Source organism: Manacus vitellinus, unplaced genomic scaffold (genome assembly GCF_001715985.3).
Source record: "Manacus vitellinus isolate BGI_N305 unplaced genomic scaffold, ASM171598v3 scaffold_14_pilon, whole genome shotgun sequence".
NCBI lineage: Eukaryota > Metazoa > Chordata > Aves > Passeriformes > Pipridae > Manacus > Manacus vitellinus.
Genome location: NW_021939063.1, coordinates 1,478,669 through 1,494,441, shown reverse-complemented (window position 1 = coordinate 1,494,441; position 15,773 = coordinate 1,478,669). Strand labels below are relative to the sequence as shown.

The 15,773-nt window shown below is 47.6% G+C and overlaps 1 protein-coding gene across 13 annotated transcripts in view; it reads left to right on the top strand.

Moving 5' to 3' along the window:
* The window catches only part of ITPR1 (inositol 1,4,5-trisphosphate receptor type 1), a 163,531-nt gene that overhangs the window by 130,127 nt on the left and 17,631 nt on the right, over positions 1-15,773 (top strand). For all 13 annotated transcript variants that reach the window (XM_029958405.1, XM_029958404.1, XM_029958403.1 and 10 more), the window contains 10 exons: positions 339-461; positions 1,449-1,553; positions 2,506-2,698; positions 4,732-4,854; positions 7,939-8,114; positions 9,591-9,755; positions 11,180-11,375; positions 11,901-12,002; positions 13,999-14,138; positions 14,990-15,155. In XM_029958405.1, the coding sequence (XP_029814265.1) occupies positions 339-461; positions 1,449-1,553; positions 2,506-2,698; positions 4,732-4,854; positions 7,939-8,114; positions 9,591-9,755; positions 11,180-11,375; positions 11,901-12,002; positions 13,999-14,138; positions 14,990-15,155 (1,489 nt within the window). The remainder of the gene's footprint in view (positions 1-338; positions 462-1,448; positions 1,554-2,505; positions 2,699-4,731; positions 4,855-7,938; positions 8,115-9,590; positions 9,756-11,179; positions 11,376-11,900; positions 12,003-13,998; positions 14,139-14,989; positions 15,156-15,773) is intronic.

The following is a 15,773-nucleotide window of genomic DNA, read 5'->3' as shown; positions in this document are numbered from 1 at the left end:
TAAGAGCTGTCCAGTAGACCGTGGCAGGGTTTGGGGCTGGGTAATGTATTACCTGGTGCAAACACAACCAGGAGGTGCCAAGTACAGCTGGAGCACTGCTGATGTGTGTCAGAGCTCGGAGCTGTGACCAGAGGTCAGGAGGTGACAAAGCTCAAGGAGAGGGTGGCCCAGAACAGGGGGAACCAAAAGCTTAGTTTCTTGTGTCAATGAGCTGGGCTGAAGCTGGTCAGGCCTGTTTATCTTGGATGTTGAGAGACATGTCCATGCTCTGCTCCCCTTGACCCTCTTCCACCCTTCGCCTGAGCCTCCTCTTCAGTGGCCTCTGTGTCCTTTTCTAGGTGGAAGTGATCAAGAAGGCTTATCTGCAGGGAGAAGTGGAATTTGAAGATGGAGAGAATGGGGAAGATGTTGCAGCATCTCCAAGGAACGTGGGACACAACATTTATATCTTGGCTCATCAGGTAGAGTTTCACCTGCAGGTTTTGTAGCACCATGAGTCACAAACTGGGAATAGCCAGAGTCTGCTTTTCCCTGGAACTGTTTTCATGGCTCATCTCTGGGACAAACTCACTGCACGTTCCCTTCTTATCAGAGCAAAGCCCAATCCTTAATCAGAAACAAAAATTCTATAATACAAGAAAATTTGGGGAATTTTCTTTTATAATGGGGAGCAGGCAGGCTCTGGACTGAGTTTCTGAAGACATGTGACTAATTCTTGGCAGCATTGAGCAGCAATGTATTATTTTTCAGCTGTATCAAAGGTTACTTTATACTCCCAAAGAAATTCTCCTCACTGATCAATTAAAGTGTGAGCAGAAATCTCGGTCCTTGCCACGCTCTGCTGGAGCCAAGCAGGGCCGTTGTGTTGAGAAAATGTGTGTTTGAAAGGTAAAAAACCAAAGGGGAGAAAAACATATCTAAATCTACTTAATACATTGATGCTGCATCTATTACTGCATTAGAGACTTCTCGTTCCTGTGGCATCTGAGCAGACAGCCCATCACTGTGCTGCAGGATGGATTTGGAGCATCCAGCAGCATTTTTGGAGCACTTCTCTGTGCATCTGCTGTTCAGTTGATGCAGATTTTCTCTTTGTCCCTGCCTGGATCTTTGGGTGATGAGCACCCCTTTGGGTTAGGGTGGGTGGAGAAGGACAGACCAAATGTGAACGTTCAGAAAGATTCCCAAGCCAGGCAAAGGGTAGGAGAGGGTGGGGAAAAGAGGAATACAACACAGATATTAAAAAAATACATATTTGAATCATTCTGACTTGCTCCCAAAATAGAGCTGCAGGGTGTCTGGTTGGAACAGAACAAGCCTTCTGTCAACTTTGCCCTTTCCTAGCAGCTGACTGTGTACTATTTCTTTTTTTATGCCAAAAATCAGAAATTTAATATCACAGAGAGACATCTGGTGTCTCCCACTCCCTGTGCATTCCTTTATTTTAGTTGGCTCGTCACAACAAAGAGCTGCAGAACATGCTGAAGCCGGGAGGTCAGATCGAGGGGGATGAGGCTCTGGAGTTCTACGCCAAGCACACGGCACAGATCGAGGTACGGGAACCCGGAGCCTGCCGGGAGTGGGATGAGCCCCTGGGGAGAGAACCAGTGCAGTTAACCCTTGGACATCACACGTAGCAGTGTGGCTGCACTGGTACCTGTGTGTGGACTGCCATCCCTGACACAGAATATCCCTGCATTTAGTTCTTCCCTTGGTGTTCTGGCAGCGGCGGGGGGAGCTGTTCCTGAGCTGTCGTGTGTGGGCTCTGGGATGGAGCTGAGCAGAGCTCTCTTGGCAGCACAAGTGTGGCTTCACTTCTGTTACAATTTGGCCGGTGCTGTTGCTGAATCCATGAAGTTTGTCAGAGCTTTTGCCACTCTTTCTGGATTCTGATGGCAATTTGGCCTCATGTACCATCTAAGAGCTTTGTAAAAGTAAAATTCTCATGAACAGGGAGATTTCCCAGAGAAGCTGTGGCTGCCCTATCCCTGGAAGTGTCCAAGGCCAGGTTGGACAGGGCTTGGAGCAACCTGGGCTAGTGGAAGGTGTCCCTGCCCATGGCAGGGGGTGGCACTGGATGGGCTTTAAGGTCCATCCAACCCAAACCATTCTGTGCTTATATGACTTCACAAAACTCTCTAGTAAACAATACAGATATAACTGTTAATCCTCATACTTCCTTGTGGCTAAAATTTACCAACATTCTTGAACTGGGCAACCACATTGCTCTGAAATCCATCCCAGCTTTGGTGCAGGATCCACTGGGCCCCTTGGAAATCCCAGCTCAGACCAGTACTGCTGGGATTAGACCATGGCATAGAAATTAGCCTTGGGGCTAAATGTAGACCTGCTCTGAAAGGTAAATTAAATGAAACCTCTATCAGGCTGCTGTTGTACAGAAATTTGTCCAAGTTTCTGCATGTTTTAAAGGGGAGAAAAAAAGGCAGAAACTCAAGAGATACAAGCATTTAAGAGCAAGGCAGGACTCATGGGGCTACTGTTCAGATTGTCAGGTCGGACCGTACCATGGAGCAGATCGTCTTCCCCGTGCCCAGCATCTGTGAGTTCCTCACCAAGGAGTCCAAGCTGCGGATTTACTACACCACAGAGAGGGACGAGCAGGGCAGCAAGATCAATGACTTCTTCCTAAAATCAGAGGACCTCTTCAACGAGATGAACTGGCAGAAGAAGCTGCGAGGTGGGTCGGTGTCGCCGGCACGGTCGCGGGGAGCGGTGCCAGCGGAACTCTGGGGTCGGGGTTTGGGGGTCGGAAACGTTGGCTGGGTAACAGATGGTTCCCAGTGTGGCACCAACCTCGATAATTGTTTGTAAGAGCTGCTCCTCTGCGTGATGGCAAGATGCTGTGATGCAGGCAATGAATGCTGGAGCAATATGGACCCTCTGGAGGGGATCCAGGGGAGAGCAGGAGGAAGGAGCACAGGTCGTCTTTTTTAAGATCCAGTGGGAAGGAACAAATCTGTGGAGGCTTTGCTTAAATGAGAATGTGGCAGGGAGAAAGGGAGAGGACACAGCTGAAGGGAGCAGTGGCTCGTTCTCCTTCCCTGTGCTGAATTCCCACGTGTTCCAGGGAGGGGTGAGGATGGGTGATGCAGCAAAGTTGGAGTCGATGATCTTAAAGGTCTTTTCCAGCCTTAATGATTCTATGGACTTTGGCATCTCCAGCAATGGAGCTGTTTAAGAACGGGTTAAACATGCATTTCCCAGTGACAGTGAAGTAGAACTGGTTCTTTCTTTGGGCAAGGAATTGACTGACAGGTTAATAAGTCACTCCCAGCCCTGTGATGATAAAATATCTGAAAGCAAGCATTTTCAAGCACTGATTTCCCTCTGAGATTCCCATTGACAGCTAGGAAATCCTTTTTAATGATATTTTAATTCATGCACTACCACCACGTCCCCCATAAACTTTCTAACTCATTTGCTTTGGGTTTTTTTTCTTTTTAAAAGCTGATTTCTTGTTTTACTGAGGGCCAAATGTTGCATCTGAGGCTCAGCCTCAGTGGGCAGTGGTGAGTGGTCAGAATTTGCCAGCAGTGACCCTCTGAAATGTGAGAGATAAGGAGTAACTTCCTGCTCCAGTCAGCCCCTCTCATCTGATACCACTGCTGTTCCCCTCCTGTGCATCAGCTCAACTCCAGGTTTTAGTCTAAGAGCACAGACTGGTCTGGAATCTCCTCCTAGGGCACATGTGGGAGTGCTGCCTAAAATCACCTAAGAGGTCTGCAAGAAATAGGGGAATATATGCCATCCTAAACAAATTGGCAACTTCAGCATCATCCATATATTCTGTTAGATTTTTATTTCAGTTTGTTTCTGAATTCTGCTGTGAGCTTTTTCTTTGCTCTCTGATACCTAAACACTCTGCCTTCTTCCAAGGAGGGAAAACAGCTCTATCTCTTCTTTGAGAGCATTTTTAATAGATTTTTTCCACTGCTCTAGATTTCAGGAGGACACAATTTGCTGTGCAGTAATCAGGGGGATTTTGCCTGGATGCAGAGGGAATTACTGCAAGGCAGCTTCTTGCCTTCCTTGTCAACTTACAGTCCACGACCACTTCAGACAAGGAATCTTTTTGCTTTCTGCCTCTTGGATGTGCAGGGATTATTCAAATCAGGAGGTTTTTTTGAAAAGTATGTCTGTGTAACATGAAGAATTTCAGTGTGCAGCTGTTGGACTGTACATGGAGCTCTCTGCAGATGTGCTGGGTCCTTTGCCCCCGGGCAGAGGGAGGGTCAGAGAGCTCCAACCTGTGATCATTCTGGGGCTATCCTGGGCTGTTACCAGCAAAAAATACATTTTTAGGAGGGCAATGTCTCATGCAGGTGAGCTGCTGGCAGCAGCAGAACACAGAGGGATGGGGCTGAACCTCACCCTTCATTTTCCTCCTCCTAATTATTCTTGGGATGACTGAGTACAAAGTATATTATTAGGGGAAGCCTGAAGTCCTTGGTCTCTGCAATTTCTGAACTTATTCTCTGGCCACTGCTAAACCATGAATCCTTTACCTTAAAACACCATCTAGGAAACTTGAAGTTCCCCCCAAGATGAAGAATAATCAAGTAATATTCATGGCTTGTTCTGAAGTTTATTACTATTGATGCTGTGCTTTTGGGCAAACTGAAAAGAAACTGAAGTTTTGGTGGAGATAATTTTCTATATAGATTTTTTTTTTAACCCTCCATTTAAAAGAATTGTTTTTCTCTTTTGCAGCTCAGCCTTTCCTGTACTGGTGTGCTCGGAACATGTCCTTCTGGAGCAGCATTTCCTTTAACCTGGCTGTCCTCATGAACCTGCTCGTGGCATTTTTCTATCCCTTCAAAGGAATTCGAGGAGGTACCAATATTTAACATACAAAAATACGTGAACAAAGAAGGTACAATGAGCCAAACTCTGTGCATCACTGTTTGCTTCAGTGGGAATAGGGGAACAGAAATTGGCTTTTTTAATTGCCTCAATTTAAATTGTGCTGTTGTTACTCTTTCTTGAGGCATTTGTAAGGAAAATACAGAGCCGTGCTTTTTCCTAGGGGAAAAAATTATCCAAGACAAACATCCACCTTTAATTACTTGAATGTTCTACTTTGGTTTAAAGTTCTGCAATTAAGTATTGAACTAAAAATAGGCAAAATGTTATATTTGTTGTTTTCCTTGAGCTTGCAGTTCATTAATGACATTTTCCACACAGTTTTCCTGGTTCTCTGAGGCCTCTGAGTGCTGGGTGACATTACCCTGTGTTGGCAGGGGAGGTGTACAGGGGTGGAGTGACCTGCCTTGTGCCATTAGAAATCGATGCAGCATGTGGAAAAAGAGCCCAACTCCAGGATTTCCTCACCCCCAGGAGCATGGAGGGCAGAGGTTTCCCATAGGGAATGAGGAACCTCCAAGTCCCCTGGCTCAGGACCAGCCTGCTGCTCTGAGCTCCCTTGCCATGAGTGGGCAGCAGCAGGGCTTGCCAGCATTGCTGACACAAGTTATGAGATAACACGTGTGGCTCCTGTGGGATTTCACAGTCCCGCTGTAACAGGTCCTGTGGAAGTTGCCTCTGATCCAGCCTGGGGGTCTGTGTGACACTGGTGACTCTTGGAGCCAGCGCAGTAAATCCTGATGAGATCCAGCTGCTCATCCCTAGATCCAGCCTCTCCCAGCAGCTGCACCCCAGGGCAGGTCGAGGGCTGGAGTTGTGTCAGCAGGAATTGGGAAATCTGGAGAAATACTCAAATATTGTAGTGAATCTATCGTGTGTATTGGTGTAAGAGGAATGTCCAGGTGGGAGCTTTTTCCTTGTGTTGAGAGGGTTTGCATCCTGATAAAGCCTGTCAGAAGGATCTTTTAGACCAAAGTCCCGTGTTCTTGAGAGGGGGAAGAGAATAGTTTTACCTTCTACCATCAGTGCCACCAGGCTGTGCTACCATCAGCAGTGGGGATGCCCAGATCCCTTCTGCCTGGAAGGTTTCAACAAGCCCAAAGAGCAACTGAATTTTCTCTCTCTGCTTTCAAAGATCACAGGTTAAAAGGTCTTTATTCATGGCTGCCGAGAAAGCTGCTGGTTAAATGAGTTTGTTGAGATTACAAATTGCAAGACTTGGGGGGATCATTTGGCATTTTGAAGGAGCCCTTCCCTACATTTTTGAAATTCTTTGTCAGGCAACATTATGATAAAATCTCTTCCTCTACTAGTTAGAATTAAAAAAGTGAAATAAATACATGTGTATCTTATATTTAGGTTAAAAAAAAAAAGACTCTTCCAAACAGACTGTTTGGGGGAAGTTGTCAGTGTCTTGAGTTGCTCAGACATGGTGAACTGAGCAGCTGATGAGCATCTGACAGTAGCAGAAGCTGTAAAACTTCTGACTTGAGGAGCAGAAACAAAACTGGATGCCTGGAATTCGGTACTGGAATGGTGAGAATTCCAGAGACAGGGAGAACTTCCTACTGGCTGCACGTTCCTCCTGCCTGCAGTCGTGTCATGACCCCCCGTGCTCCCAGCAAGGCTTTGGTGTCGGGTTGGGTGCAGACAGTTGGTGAGTGACCAGCCCTTGGTTTCAGGTGCCAAGGGCAAGGACATTGCTCCCAGTCTGTTCCCAGCCTCTCTCCGCCCCTGGGAAGGAGAGAGGAGCCTGTGCCCTGAGCCCTGCTCTGTCCTGGAAGTGACCTGGGTCCTGCTGAAGTCCTGACATTGTCCTTGCTGGACAGCCTGGAGTTCCAGGCCAGCCCTGGGTGGGTGTTCAGGCAACACCTGAGGACTTCATGAGCTCCAGGCATTTCTTCAGGCCTGCTGGGAACTGCTGCAACTCGTGAGAGCAAATATATTCCCAAGCTGTGTAATAGCTGGGATGCTCAGACACTTGTGCATGTGGGATCCTTCAGGATCTGCCCCTCCTGGCAATTCCTAAGTCATTCCTAACCGAGCTGCCTCCCGTTTTCCTCTCTCCCCTCTCCATGCTGTGGCTGTTCCCGCTCGGGTGAGTCCATGCCAGGCTCTGCACCCTGTGCTGTGTGACAGCTCCGGCGGCAGCGCTGCTCCGGGATCCCAGGCTCCCTTCAGGCAGCAGAAACAGCTGCTCAACTTTACGCTTATTAAGTTTTAATTTCCATCTATCCTCTGCTGTCTTTATTAATCTACAGTGATTTGGAACAAAATTAAATGGCTGCTCGTGGTAGTCAGATGAGAGTAATATTTCCTAAGCTGCCTGAATTTGGGAGGGGGAGGATAAAGCCCTTAGTGAGGATCCTGCCAGTAAGACATAAGTTCTCTGAGTACATGTTTGCAGAAGGGCTGCAGGGTGCTGTGAAATTTGGGGGGTCTGGCCTTTCTGTCTGTTGAGGAACAGGTTGCTTGAAGACAAAAATAATGTCAGTTTTAAGAAAGAAGTGTCTTATTCTGCATAAACCCAGGGTAAATGGTATTTTTGGCTGAACATTTTTTACGGCTCTTTCAGGGAAGTGTATTTTTAGAACACGGGCTCGATGTTATGTAAGCAGCCAGTCTCATGGGACAGTCGAAATAGAACCAGGAATAGCAAGAGATGACAAAAACTAGTACGAGGGTTTGACCAAAAGGATTTCAGGAGACTCTTCTGTGGCTCCAGACCCGGAGGAGTGTCGGCTCCTTCCTCACCTGCCCAGGCAGGACCTCTGCAGAACACGTCTGCAAAAGGTCTCTCAGTATTCAGGTGTACCAGTGATGAACACAAGAATGAAGAATCCTATAATACATATCATTTACATAATAACTTAGTAACAAGTTTGTAATTAAAAGCTGCTGCAGGCATTGGGCTCAGATGTTCCACTCGCTAGTTTGGAATCAGCGATGGCTGCACACGAGGCTGGAGGATGCCCCACCAAAGATGACATAAGTGGCACGTATTTGGTTAGTTTGGTTATAGAGGTGTTGAAATGGGTTTGTTTCCCCCCCCAGGCACCCTGGAGCCCCACCTGTCCGGGCTGCTGTGGACAGCCATGCTGATCTCCCTGGCCATCGTCATCGCCCTCCCCAAGCCCCACGGCATCCGCGCCCTCATCGCCTCCACCATATTGCGGCTGATATTTTCAGTTGGTTTACAACCTACTTTATTTCTTCTGGGTGCATTCAACGTAAGAACTGAGTGGGCTTTGTTGATGTTCTCTTGCACCTTACGTAAGGGTTCCTTACCTGCGCGTGGCAAAAATAGCCTGGGACATTGTGCTGGGACTGGTGGGAGGAGTAATTCCCTCTTCGGGCTCTTCCTACCAGAAGTGCTTTGCTGTTGTTCATTTAATGCTGGTTCCCCAGGATGGAGGCAGAGCTCTAAGGTTTTGCTCAGTCTAGAAACAGCTCTCACCCCAGCCAGAAACAGGGAGTCTGTGAGCTAAAGCACACGGTTATTCACCCAAGCTTGTATCTGTTCATGGACTGAGCTGCAGAGTTTATGGGGTTGTGTGAGATTCACTAAATGATAGATTGTATCTCATAGGAGTGGCTGAGAGAGCTGGGGGGGCTCAGCCTGGAGAAAAGGAGGCTCAGGGGGGACCTTCTGGCTCTGCAACCCCCTGACAGGAGGGGAGAGCCGGGGGGGGGGTCGGGCTCTGCTCCCAGGGAACAAGGGACAGGAGGAGAGGGCACGGCCTCAGGCTGTGCCAGAGGAGGCTCAGGTTGGACATCAGGAGGAATTTCTTCCTAGAAAGGGCTGTCAGGCACTGGAAGGGACTGCCCAGGGAGGTTTGGAGTCCCCACCCTGGAGGTGCCCAAGGAAGGCCTGGCCATGGCACTCAGTGCTCTGGGCTGGGGAACAAGGTGGGGATGGGGCACAGGGTGGGCTTGATGCTTGGAGGTCTTTTCCAACCTAAACAATTGGGTGATGTGCCCAAGGCCTGGCTCCAGCCCATGTGCCAGCAGGACCTGCCACGCAGCAGTTCTGCTGCAGTCCTGTGTGAGCTGAGCCACCACAGCTTCATGAGTGCCCAAACCCAGATACTTGTGGTCTCTCGTGGCGAGGAAGCCTGAAGGGGTTTCTCTGGCTGAGTCAGCAGCAACTCTGCAAAGATGCATCTTTTCAAAGCCCTTGTTTTTATTAACCAACTGCCCAGCTTTCAGTACATCTTTTAGTAGCATTTCTTGTCTTCCAACACGTCCCTGAGTGCCAGGTCCCTCCCAGTCGGGGATGTGTGTGAGGGGGATGGGGGTGATTACTGGTAATTGTGGCATTTAGCAGGTTCCCAGTAAGTTAAGGCAGCGTTTCTTGGTGTTGATGGCACACAGGAGGACTTCTGGGTGTGTTATCCCAGAGGGAGTTGCTGAGGGAATCTGGAGCACCTGCTCCAGTCCTTAGAACCTTTTACTTTCTTCTTTGTCTTAGTCTTGATGCCCTTTGACACCAAGCTGGGGAGAGCAGCCAGTTTGTACTGGACATGTGCAGTTTGAGTTTGGGCTTGGTCTCAGCTGGGCAGAAAACACCACAGGGAACAGGTTATACTGATGTGGGAAACACTGTTTGTTGGTACCATCCTGGAGTTATCTCCAGCCTGGAAAAACTGCATATTTTTCCCAAAAAGCCACATGGTGTAACTAATTTACGGTTTGTTCTTCCTTAGGTTTGTAATAAAATCATTTTTCTGATGAGTTTTGTGGGTAACTGTGGGACCTTCACTCGAGGATACAAGGCTATGATCATGGATGTGGAGTTCCTCTATCACCTGCTGTACCTGCTGATCTGTGCCCTGGGGCTCTTCGTGCACGAGTTCTTTTACAGCCTCCTGGTAGGTGTTCACTTGGCCCTGGGAATGTGTTCCTGTCTGTGTGTTTGTGAAGTCCCATCTCTGGCACATCCAGATATGTCACATAAAAACTTTCTGCTTTGCTGCTGGGAAGCTGCTGTGCAGGCACTGGGAAGAGCCATACATGGGAGGTTTTCCTTGGGAGAAGTTATGGTGGGAGACTCTGGGATTCCTGCCACATTCCTTCTTCCTGGTGTGTGACTTTTTGCAGGAACACATACTGACAGGACAAGGGGGATGGTTTTAAACTAAGAAAGGGGAGATTGAGCTTAGATATATTGAAGAAATTCCTCCCTGTGACAGTGGTGAGGCCCTGGCACAGGTTACCCTGAGAAACTGTGGCTGCCCCATCCCTGGAAGTGTCCAAGGCCAGGTTGGACAGGGCTTGGAGCAACCTGGGCTAGTGGGAGGTGTCCTTGCCCATGGCAGGGGGTGGCACTGGATGGGCTCTGAGGTCCCTTCCAGCCCAACCATTCTGTGATTTGTACCGGCAAACAAAGACCTTTTCGTTCTTCTCAAGAGGAAAATAGAAATTTTAGTGGAACAGGAGGCACTCTTGAAGTTACCATGCTATGAGGAAGAGACACAGAGTCTTTAAGATGCTTTACTGTGTTATTAGCAGTAACTGTAGCAGCATCCCTGCTTTTTGAGCAGCTGGATAACTTAGGTTGTATCCAGCCTCCAGCCCTGACACTACGGACAGGGATCCTGGCAGAGATTTCTCCTGTTTGGGGTGGAATTCATCCTGCACAGCACAATGCTGCTAAGAATAAGCACTGAAGGAGTAGATCTAGTGTTGGTGGAGAAAATGTGTCATTGTTGAGGCAAACCTTAAATCCCATTCAGAACACGCTATTTTTGGCTCTTTGTTGGGTGTTTGCCACATCCTCTGGTACCTGAAATGGGTATTTTCTGTGTTCATGTTCAGTTTAACAAATACCTGTTCTGTCATTGTCAACCAGCTTAGCCACAACCTGCCTGGGCTCTGCTGTGAGTTGTCCCCGACCCAGAGCAGTGAAAAATTAAGGACATGTCAGCAGAGAAATTTAAATACAGAATTTGGGGGAAAGATATTATGCAATTATACGCTCAATAAACTAAAACTAATGGCAGTTTGAAATGAGCTGTTTTGAGACTGTGATGAGGCAGGTATCTATAAAAAAGGTAATAACAGCCTGTGTTGGCAGCTTTGTGTGTTTAGCACTGAAGCAGAAACACCTGCCCTCAGCAGGCAGGGGCTTCTTCCCAAGCTGCTGCTCAGGCCTGGAGCCCACGCAGTGCTGATGAAGAGGAGGCACAGCTGCCTCCACCCCTCGTTTTTCAAAGTGCACACAGCACAAGAAATGCCAACACATGGTGCCAGCAGTGGTGTTGGTGCTACCTGTGCTGTTGTTGGTTGCCCCCAGCTCTTTGACCTGGTGTACCGGGAAGAGACTTTGCTCAACGTCATCAAGAGCGTCACCCGCAACGGGCGCTCCATCATCCTCACTGCCGTGCTGGCCCTCATCCTGGTCTACCTGTTCTCCATCGTGGGGTACCTCTTCTTCAAAGATGACTTCATCCTGGAAGTGGACAAGCTCCCTAACGAAACCTTGCTGCCAGGTCGGTGCCAGTGGCTCGTTTCCATGGGTTATGTTGGAGAAAGTAATGGGCTGTTGTTTCTGGGGCATTGATGGGACAAGGGGAAACGGCCTCCAGCTGTGCCAGGGGAGGGTCAGGTTGGACATCAGGAGGAATTTCTTCCTGGAAAGGGTGGTCAGGCACTGGCAGGGGCTGCCCAGGGAGGTTTGGAGTGCCCAGCCCTGGAGGTGCCCAAGGAAGGACTGGATGTGGCACTGAGTGCTCTGGGCTGGGGACAAGGTGGGGATCAGGCACAGGGTGGGCTCGGTGATCTTGAAGGTCTTTTCCAACCTCAGTGATTGTGGGATTCTGTGAAATAAAAATGCTTTTATGGTTGAATTTAAAAGCATTGAATGCGTAAATCAAAGTCCTGTGCCCTTCTAAACTCAAGGACAATACACTGCTCTAAATGCCTCGTAATTACACACTGAATATGAAGAGGTACCTTGGTATCTGAGAAGTCAAGATGTCAAACCACCCATTTGATTGCCCATTTTCTGGTTTTAGATCGCACAGAGCCAGGTGAGACCATGACTGGCGAGTTCCTCTATTCAGATGTCTGCAAAGCAGGGAGCAGTGAAAACTGCTCTTCCATCATTCCTTCAGACCGTGAGTGTCCACTCTGGAATTCCTAACTCAAACCCTGAATTTTCACTTTTTTTTCCAGTTAAACACCTTCAATTTAAAAAAAAAAATAAATTTCTTTACAAAATCCTATGTAATAAATTTGGAAACAAAGCTATCATGAGACGAACTTGAAATATCATTAATTTAGGCCAACAGCATAAATAACATTTGTTACATGAAGTGATTAAACCAGAGAAACTTAGGAGCAAACCAGACTTTATAAAACACTGCCATACTCTTTAATTTTCTCCATCAATTGGAGAAGGAAGCGATGCAGTTTGCCTCTTTGCAAAGTTTATTATTTTAAAACATTAGGCTATTAAATGTGATCTCAGAGGATAATGCCCTGTGAAATATGGTTTATTGGCAGCATTATTCTATCTGGCAAACTAAGGAAACTGTTTTTAATGTCGTATCAGGAAGTACTCAATGGATTAAGTAGACAGGATAGGTTTGGGGGGTTTGGAGATCAAAAAAGTGAGATATTACTTGGGTATTGAAATATTTCAGTTTTATTTCCTAGAAAATGTTATTTCCTTGTTGGAGATTTACAGTGCTGGCTGGGAGGGGCAGACAGGGCACAGCTGTTTCTGTCAGAAGTGGAGCTCCTGCATGGCCATCGAAGGTCAGCCATGGCCACGAGCCCCTGCTCACAGGAGGAGAGGGCTCTGCTTTGCTCCACTGTCCTCTTTGAGAAACTAAAATTCAGCCTGGATACAAGAAAAGCTGCTTTATTCATCTCCTATACTCTGGCTGCAGGAAGGAAAGCTCCAGAGATGTTTTTATATCACAAATAATCAGCCTGGTACCAGAGTCTTGTGTGGCCAGGGATGTTCATGATGCCCCATCTTTGGCCACTGCTCTTGGGTTTTGGCTCTTTCAGGATTGCACAGGGGTTTGGGCCTTTCCAAGGCTGGCTGTGGGAAGGTGGGATCTGCTCCCTGAGCATTTCTGTGATGAAATGAAGGTCATGAGGCTTTTAATGGGTACAGGGAGAGTATATGAGGTTGGGGAATTTTAATTCTAGCAGTTCTGCAAGTGAAACTGTGAAGTTGGAGCCTTCAGCCAAGTGAAGAGAAGGTCAAAAAAAGTGTGTTGCTTTTCTAGCAAAATGCTGTTTCCACAAGCAGTGATATTTTAGCCATTTGAAAGCTCTGAGTGGAAGTTGCCATTTTGAGTGCAGCCCAAAGGCTGTGCAATCTGTCAGGCACCAAGGGAGAGTGGAAGAGGCAACACTTTGTCCTCTGAGCTGTCAAAAAGCTTGGATTCTGTATAAACAGGCATCTGGTGATCTGAGCTGTGCATGAGAACAGGGATGGGAAGAGAGATTTAACCAAGTCACAGGCAGCAGTTCAAGCACAAAAGAAAACTAGTGGTGGGGAGAGGAGGGCAGGGATGAGATCTGCTCCCATGGTGGCTCTGGAGAGGGTCTAGCAGAGGCCACAAAGATGACGAGGGGTCTGGAGCATCTCTAATGAGGAGAGACTGTTTAGGGCCTGTTCATTCTAGAGAAGACTTAGAGGGGATCTCATCTACCCATATAAATGTCCCCAAGGGGTATCAGGAGGATGGCTCCAGACTCTTTTCTGTGGTGCCCAGTGACAGGACAAGGAGCAATGGCCATGAACTAAAGCACGAGAGGTTCCACCTCAACCTGAGGAAGAACTTCTGTCCATGGAGGGTGGAGAGCACTGCAACAGCTGCCCAGGGAGGTCAAGGAGTCTCCCCCTCTGGAGACATTCCAAACCCACCTGTGTCACCTGCTCCAGGTGGTCCTGCCTTGGCAGGGGGTGGCACTGATGATCTCCAGAGGTCCCTTCCAACCCCACCCGTTCTGGGATGCTCTGGGGGAACCTCAGGGGTTTGCAACAGGGGCTGGCAGTCTGAGGGGGTAGAGAGCATACCCAGCAAAGAATGGAGAGAATGATTTAGAGCTAATCTGGGCTTTGCAACGTGTCTTTGCTTGCTGTGCTCACAGAAGTGCTCACTGAAGAAATGGAGGAAGAGAACAAGGAGCATACGTGCGAGACACTGCTGATGTGCATTGTTACTGTACTGAGTCACGGGCTCAGGAGCGGGGGTGGAGTAGGTGATGTGCTCAGGAAACCTTCCAAAGAGGTAAATTAGCACTGGCTGGGGGTGGAAGAGTGATAACCATGTAGGGCTGGGATCTTCTGCTGGGGAAAATGTGTGTACACTGCCTTGAAACACATGTAGGAACAGCGACGAGGAGGGACCACGCTCGTCTTTGTAACGTGGTTACATCTCCGTGGGATCAGGTGGAACAGCAGCCAGTTCATACAAGCTTCTGCCCATTCTATTTTCAGGATTCTTTAGCTTGTGAGCTGTCCAGAGCGGGGCCCAAAAGAACAGAAATGGGGCAGCCAACAGTCTGTGCTTTGGCAGTTCAGGAGCTGAAGGAATAGGTAGAAGCTTGTGAGAGGCAGCAGATGGAAATGCTGTGGTAGCTGCTAGATGCCAGTGGCACGAGTTTCTGTGGGAGCATCCCTAGGAAAGGTCATATGTCAAATGGAATGGATGAGAGGACAAGGGACTGAGCAAATTCAGTGAATGGTGTTAAATTCCAGTAAAATACATTTTGGTCCACACTGATGCTCTGTTGATATACAGCAGGTAATATAAGGATATAATTTGGATGGGCTTCAGGGAGGGGTGAGAACAAATTTCAGTGTGTGAGAAGAGTTTTTCCTCTTGTGAAAATGAGAGCAGTCCAAAAACTTGGACACAGGAAGAGCAGCTCTGTAGAGATCCCACACTGGTAGTTGATTAATTTGGTTTTTCTTTAGTGGTTTTGCATTTTAGTTTCACTTAATGGTTTGAGTTGTAAGTTACCCTTGGAGAGCATCAGCAATGGAGCCTCTGAGGGGAGGGGGTGTGGGGCAGTGCAGTGGTAGGGGTTAGGTGGGCACCTATTTGAGTTGGTAATAATTAAAGTTTCTGTCTTGCAGGAACCTCTCTTTGCTGCTAGAGTGATATATGATCTCTTGTTCTTCTTCATGGTCATCATTATTGTCCTCAACCTGATTTTTGGGGTGATCATTGACACTTTTGCTGATTTAAGGAGTGAAAAACAGAAGAAGGAAGAAATTTTAAAAACTACTTGCTTTATTTGTGGTAAGTGTGGAGACACACTTAAGAATAAGGGGTTACTCTGTGTGAGCTGCAAACTCACAGGAAAAAAGTCTGGAATTACTGGCTGTTCCTCTTTGCATTTCCCAGCCAGTCCTTGGGTACCACATGCACCGGAGCTTGGCAGCAGAAAGAGATAAGGAATGCTCAGGATACCATTTTTCCTCAAATCTTTACTTTCTGTTCCTCCTCTGCCTCAAAGAATAGTTTCCTATTGGAACAGGGTGGATTTGAGTGGTGCCTGTGAAAGTTTTTCCCGTCAGGAGATTGGGAATGAAGGTGCTGTGGTTGACTGACATGGTCCTGCCATGTTGCATAACACACAGCTGGCAAGGGGGAACCTTTGGCAGATGCTGCAAAGCAAACATTGCTTTTGCTATCAGTTTGCCTAAAAATAGGAGATGTGTTATCAAAACCACAAAGTGGTTGCATACAGGGCTGCTACCTTTTTTAACCAACATTTTTCTGTTACATATAATAAATATGAGCATTACTTGTTATACCTTCTTTCTCCTTCCCTTTCTCTTCTCCTTCCCTTTCTCTTCTCCTTCCCTTTCTCTTCTCCTTCCCTTTCTCTTCTCCTTCCCTTTCTCTTCTCCTTCC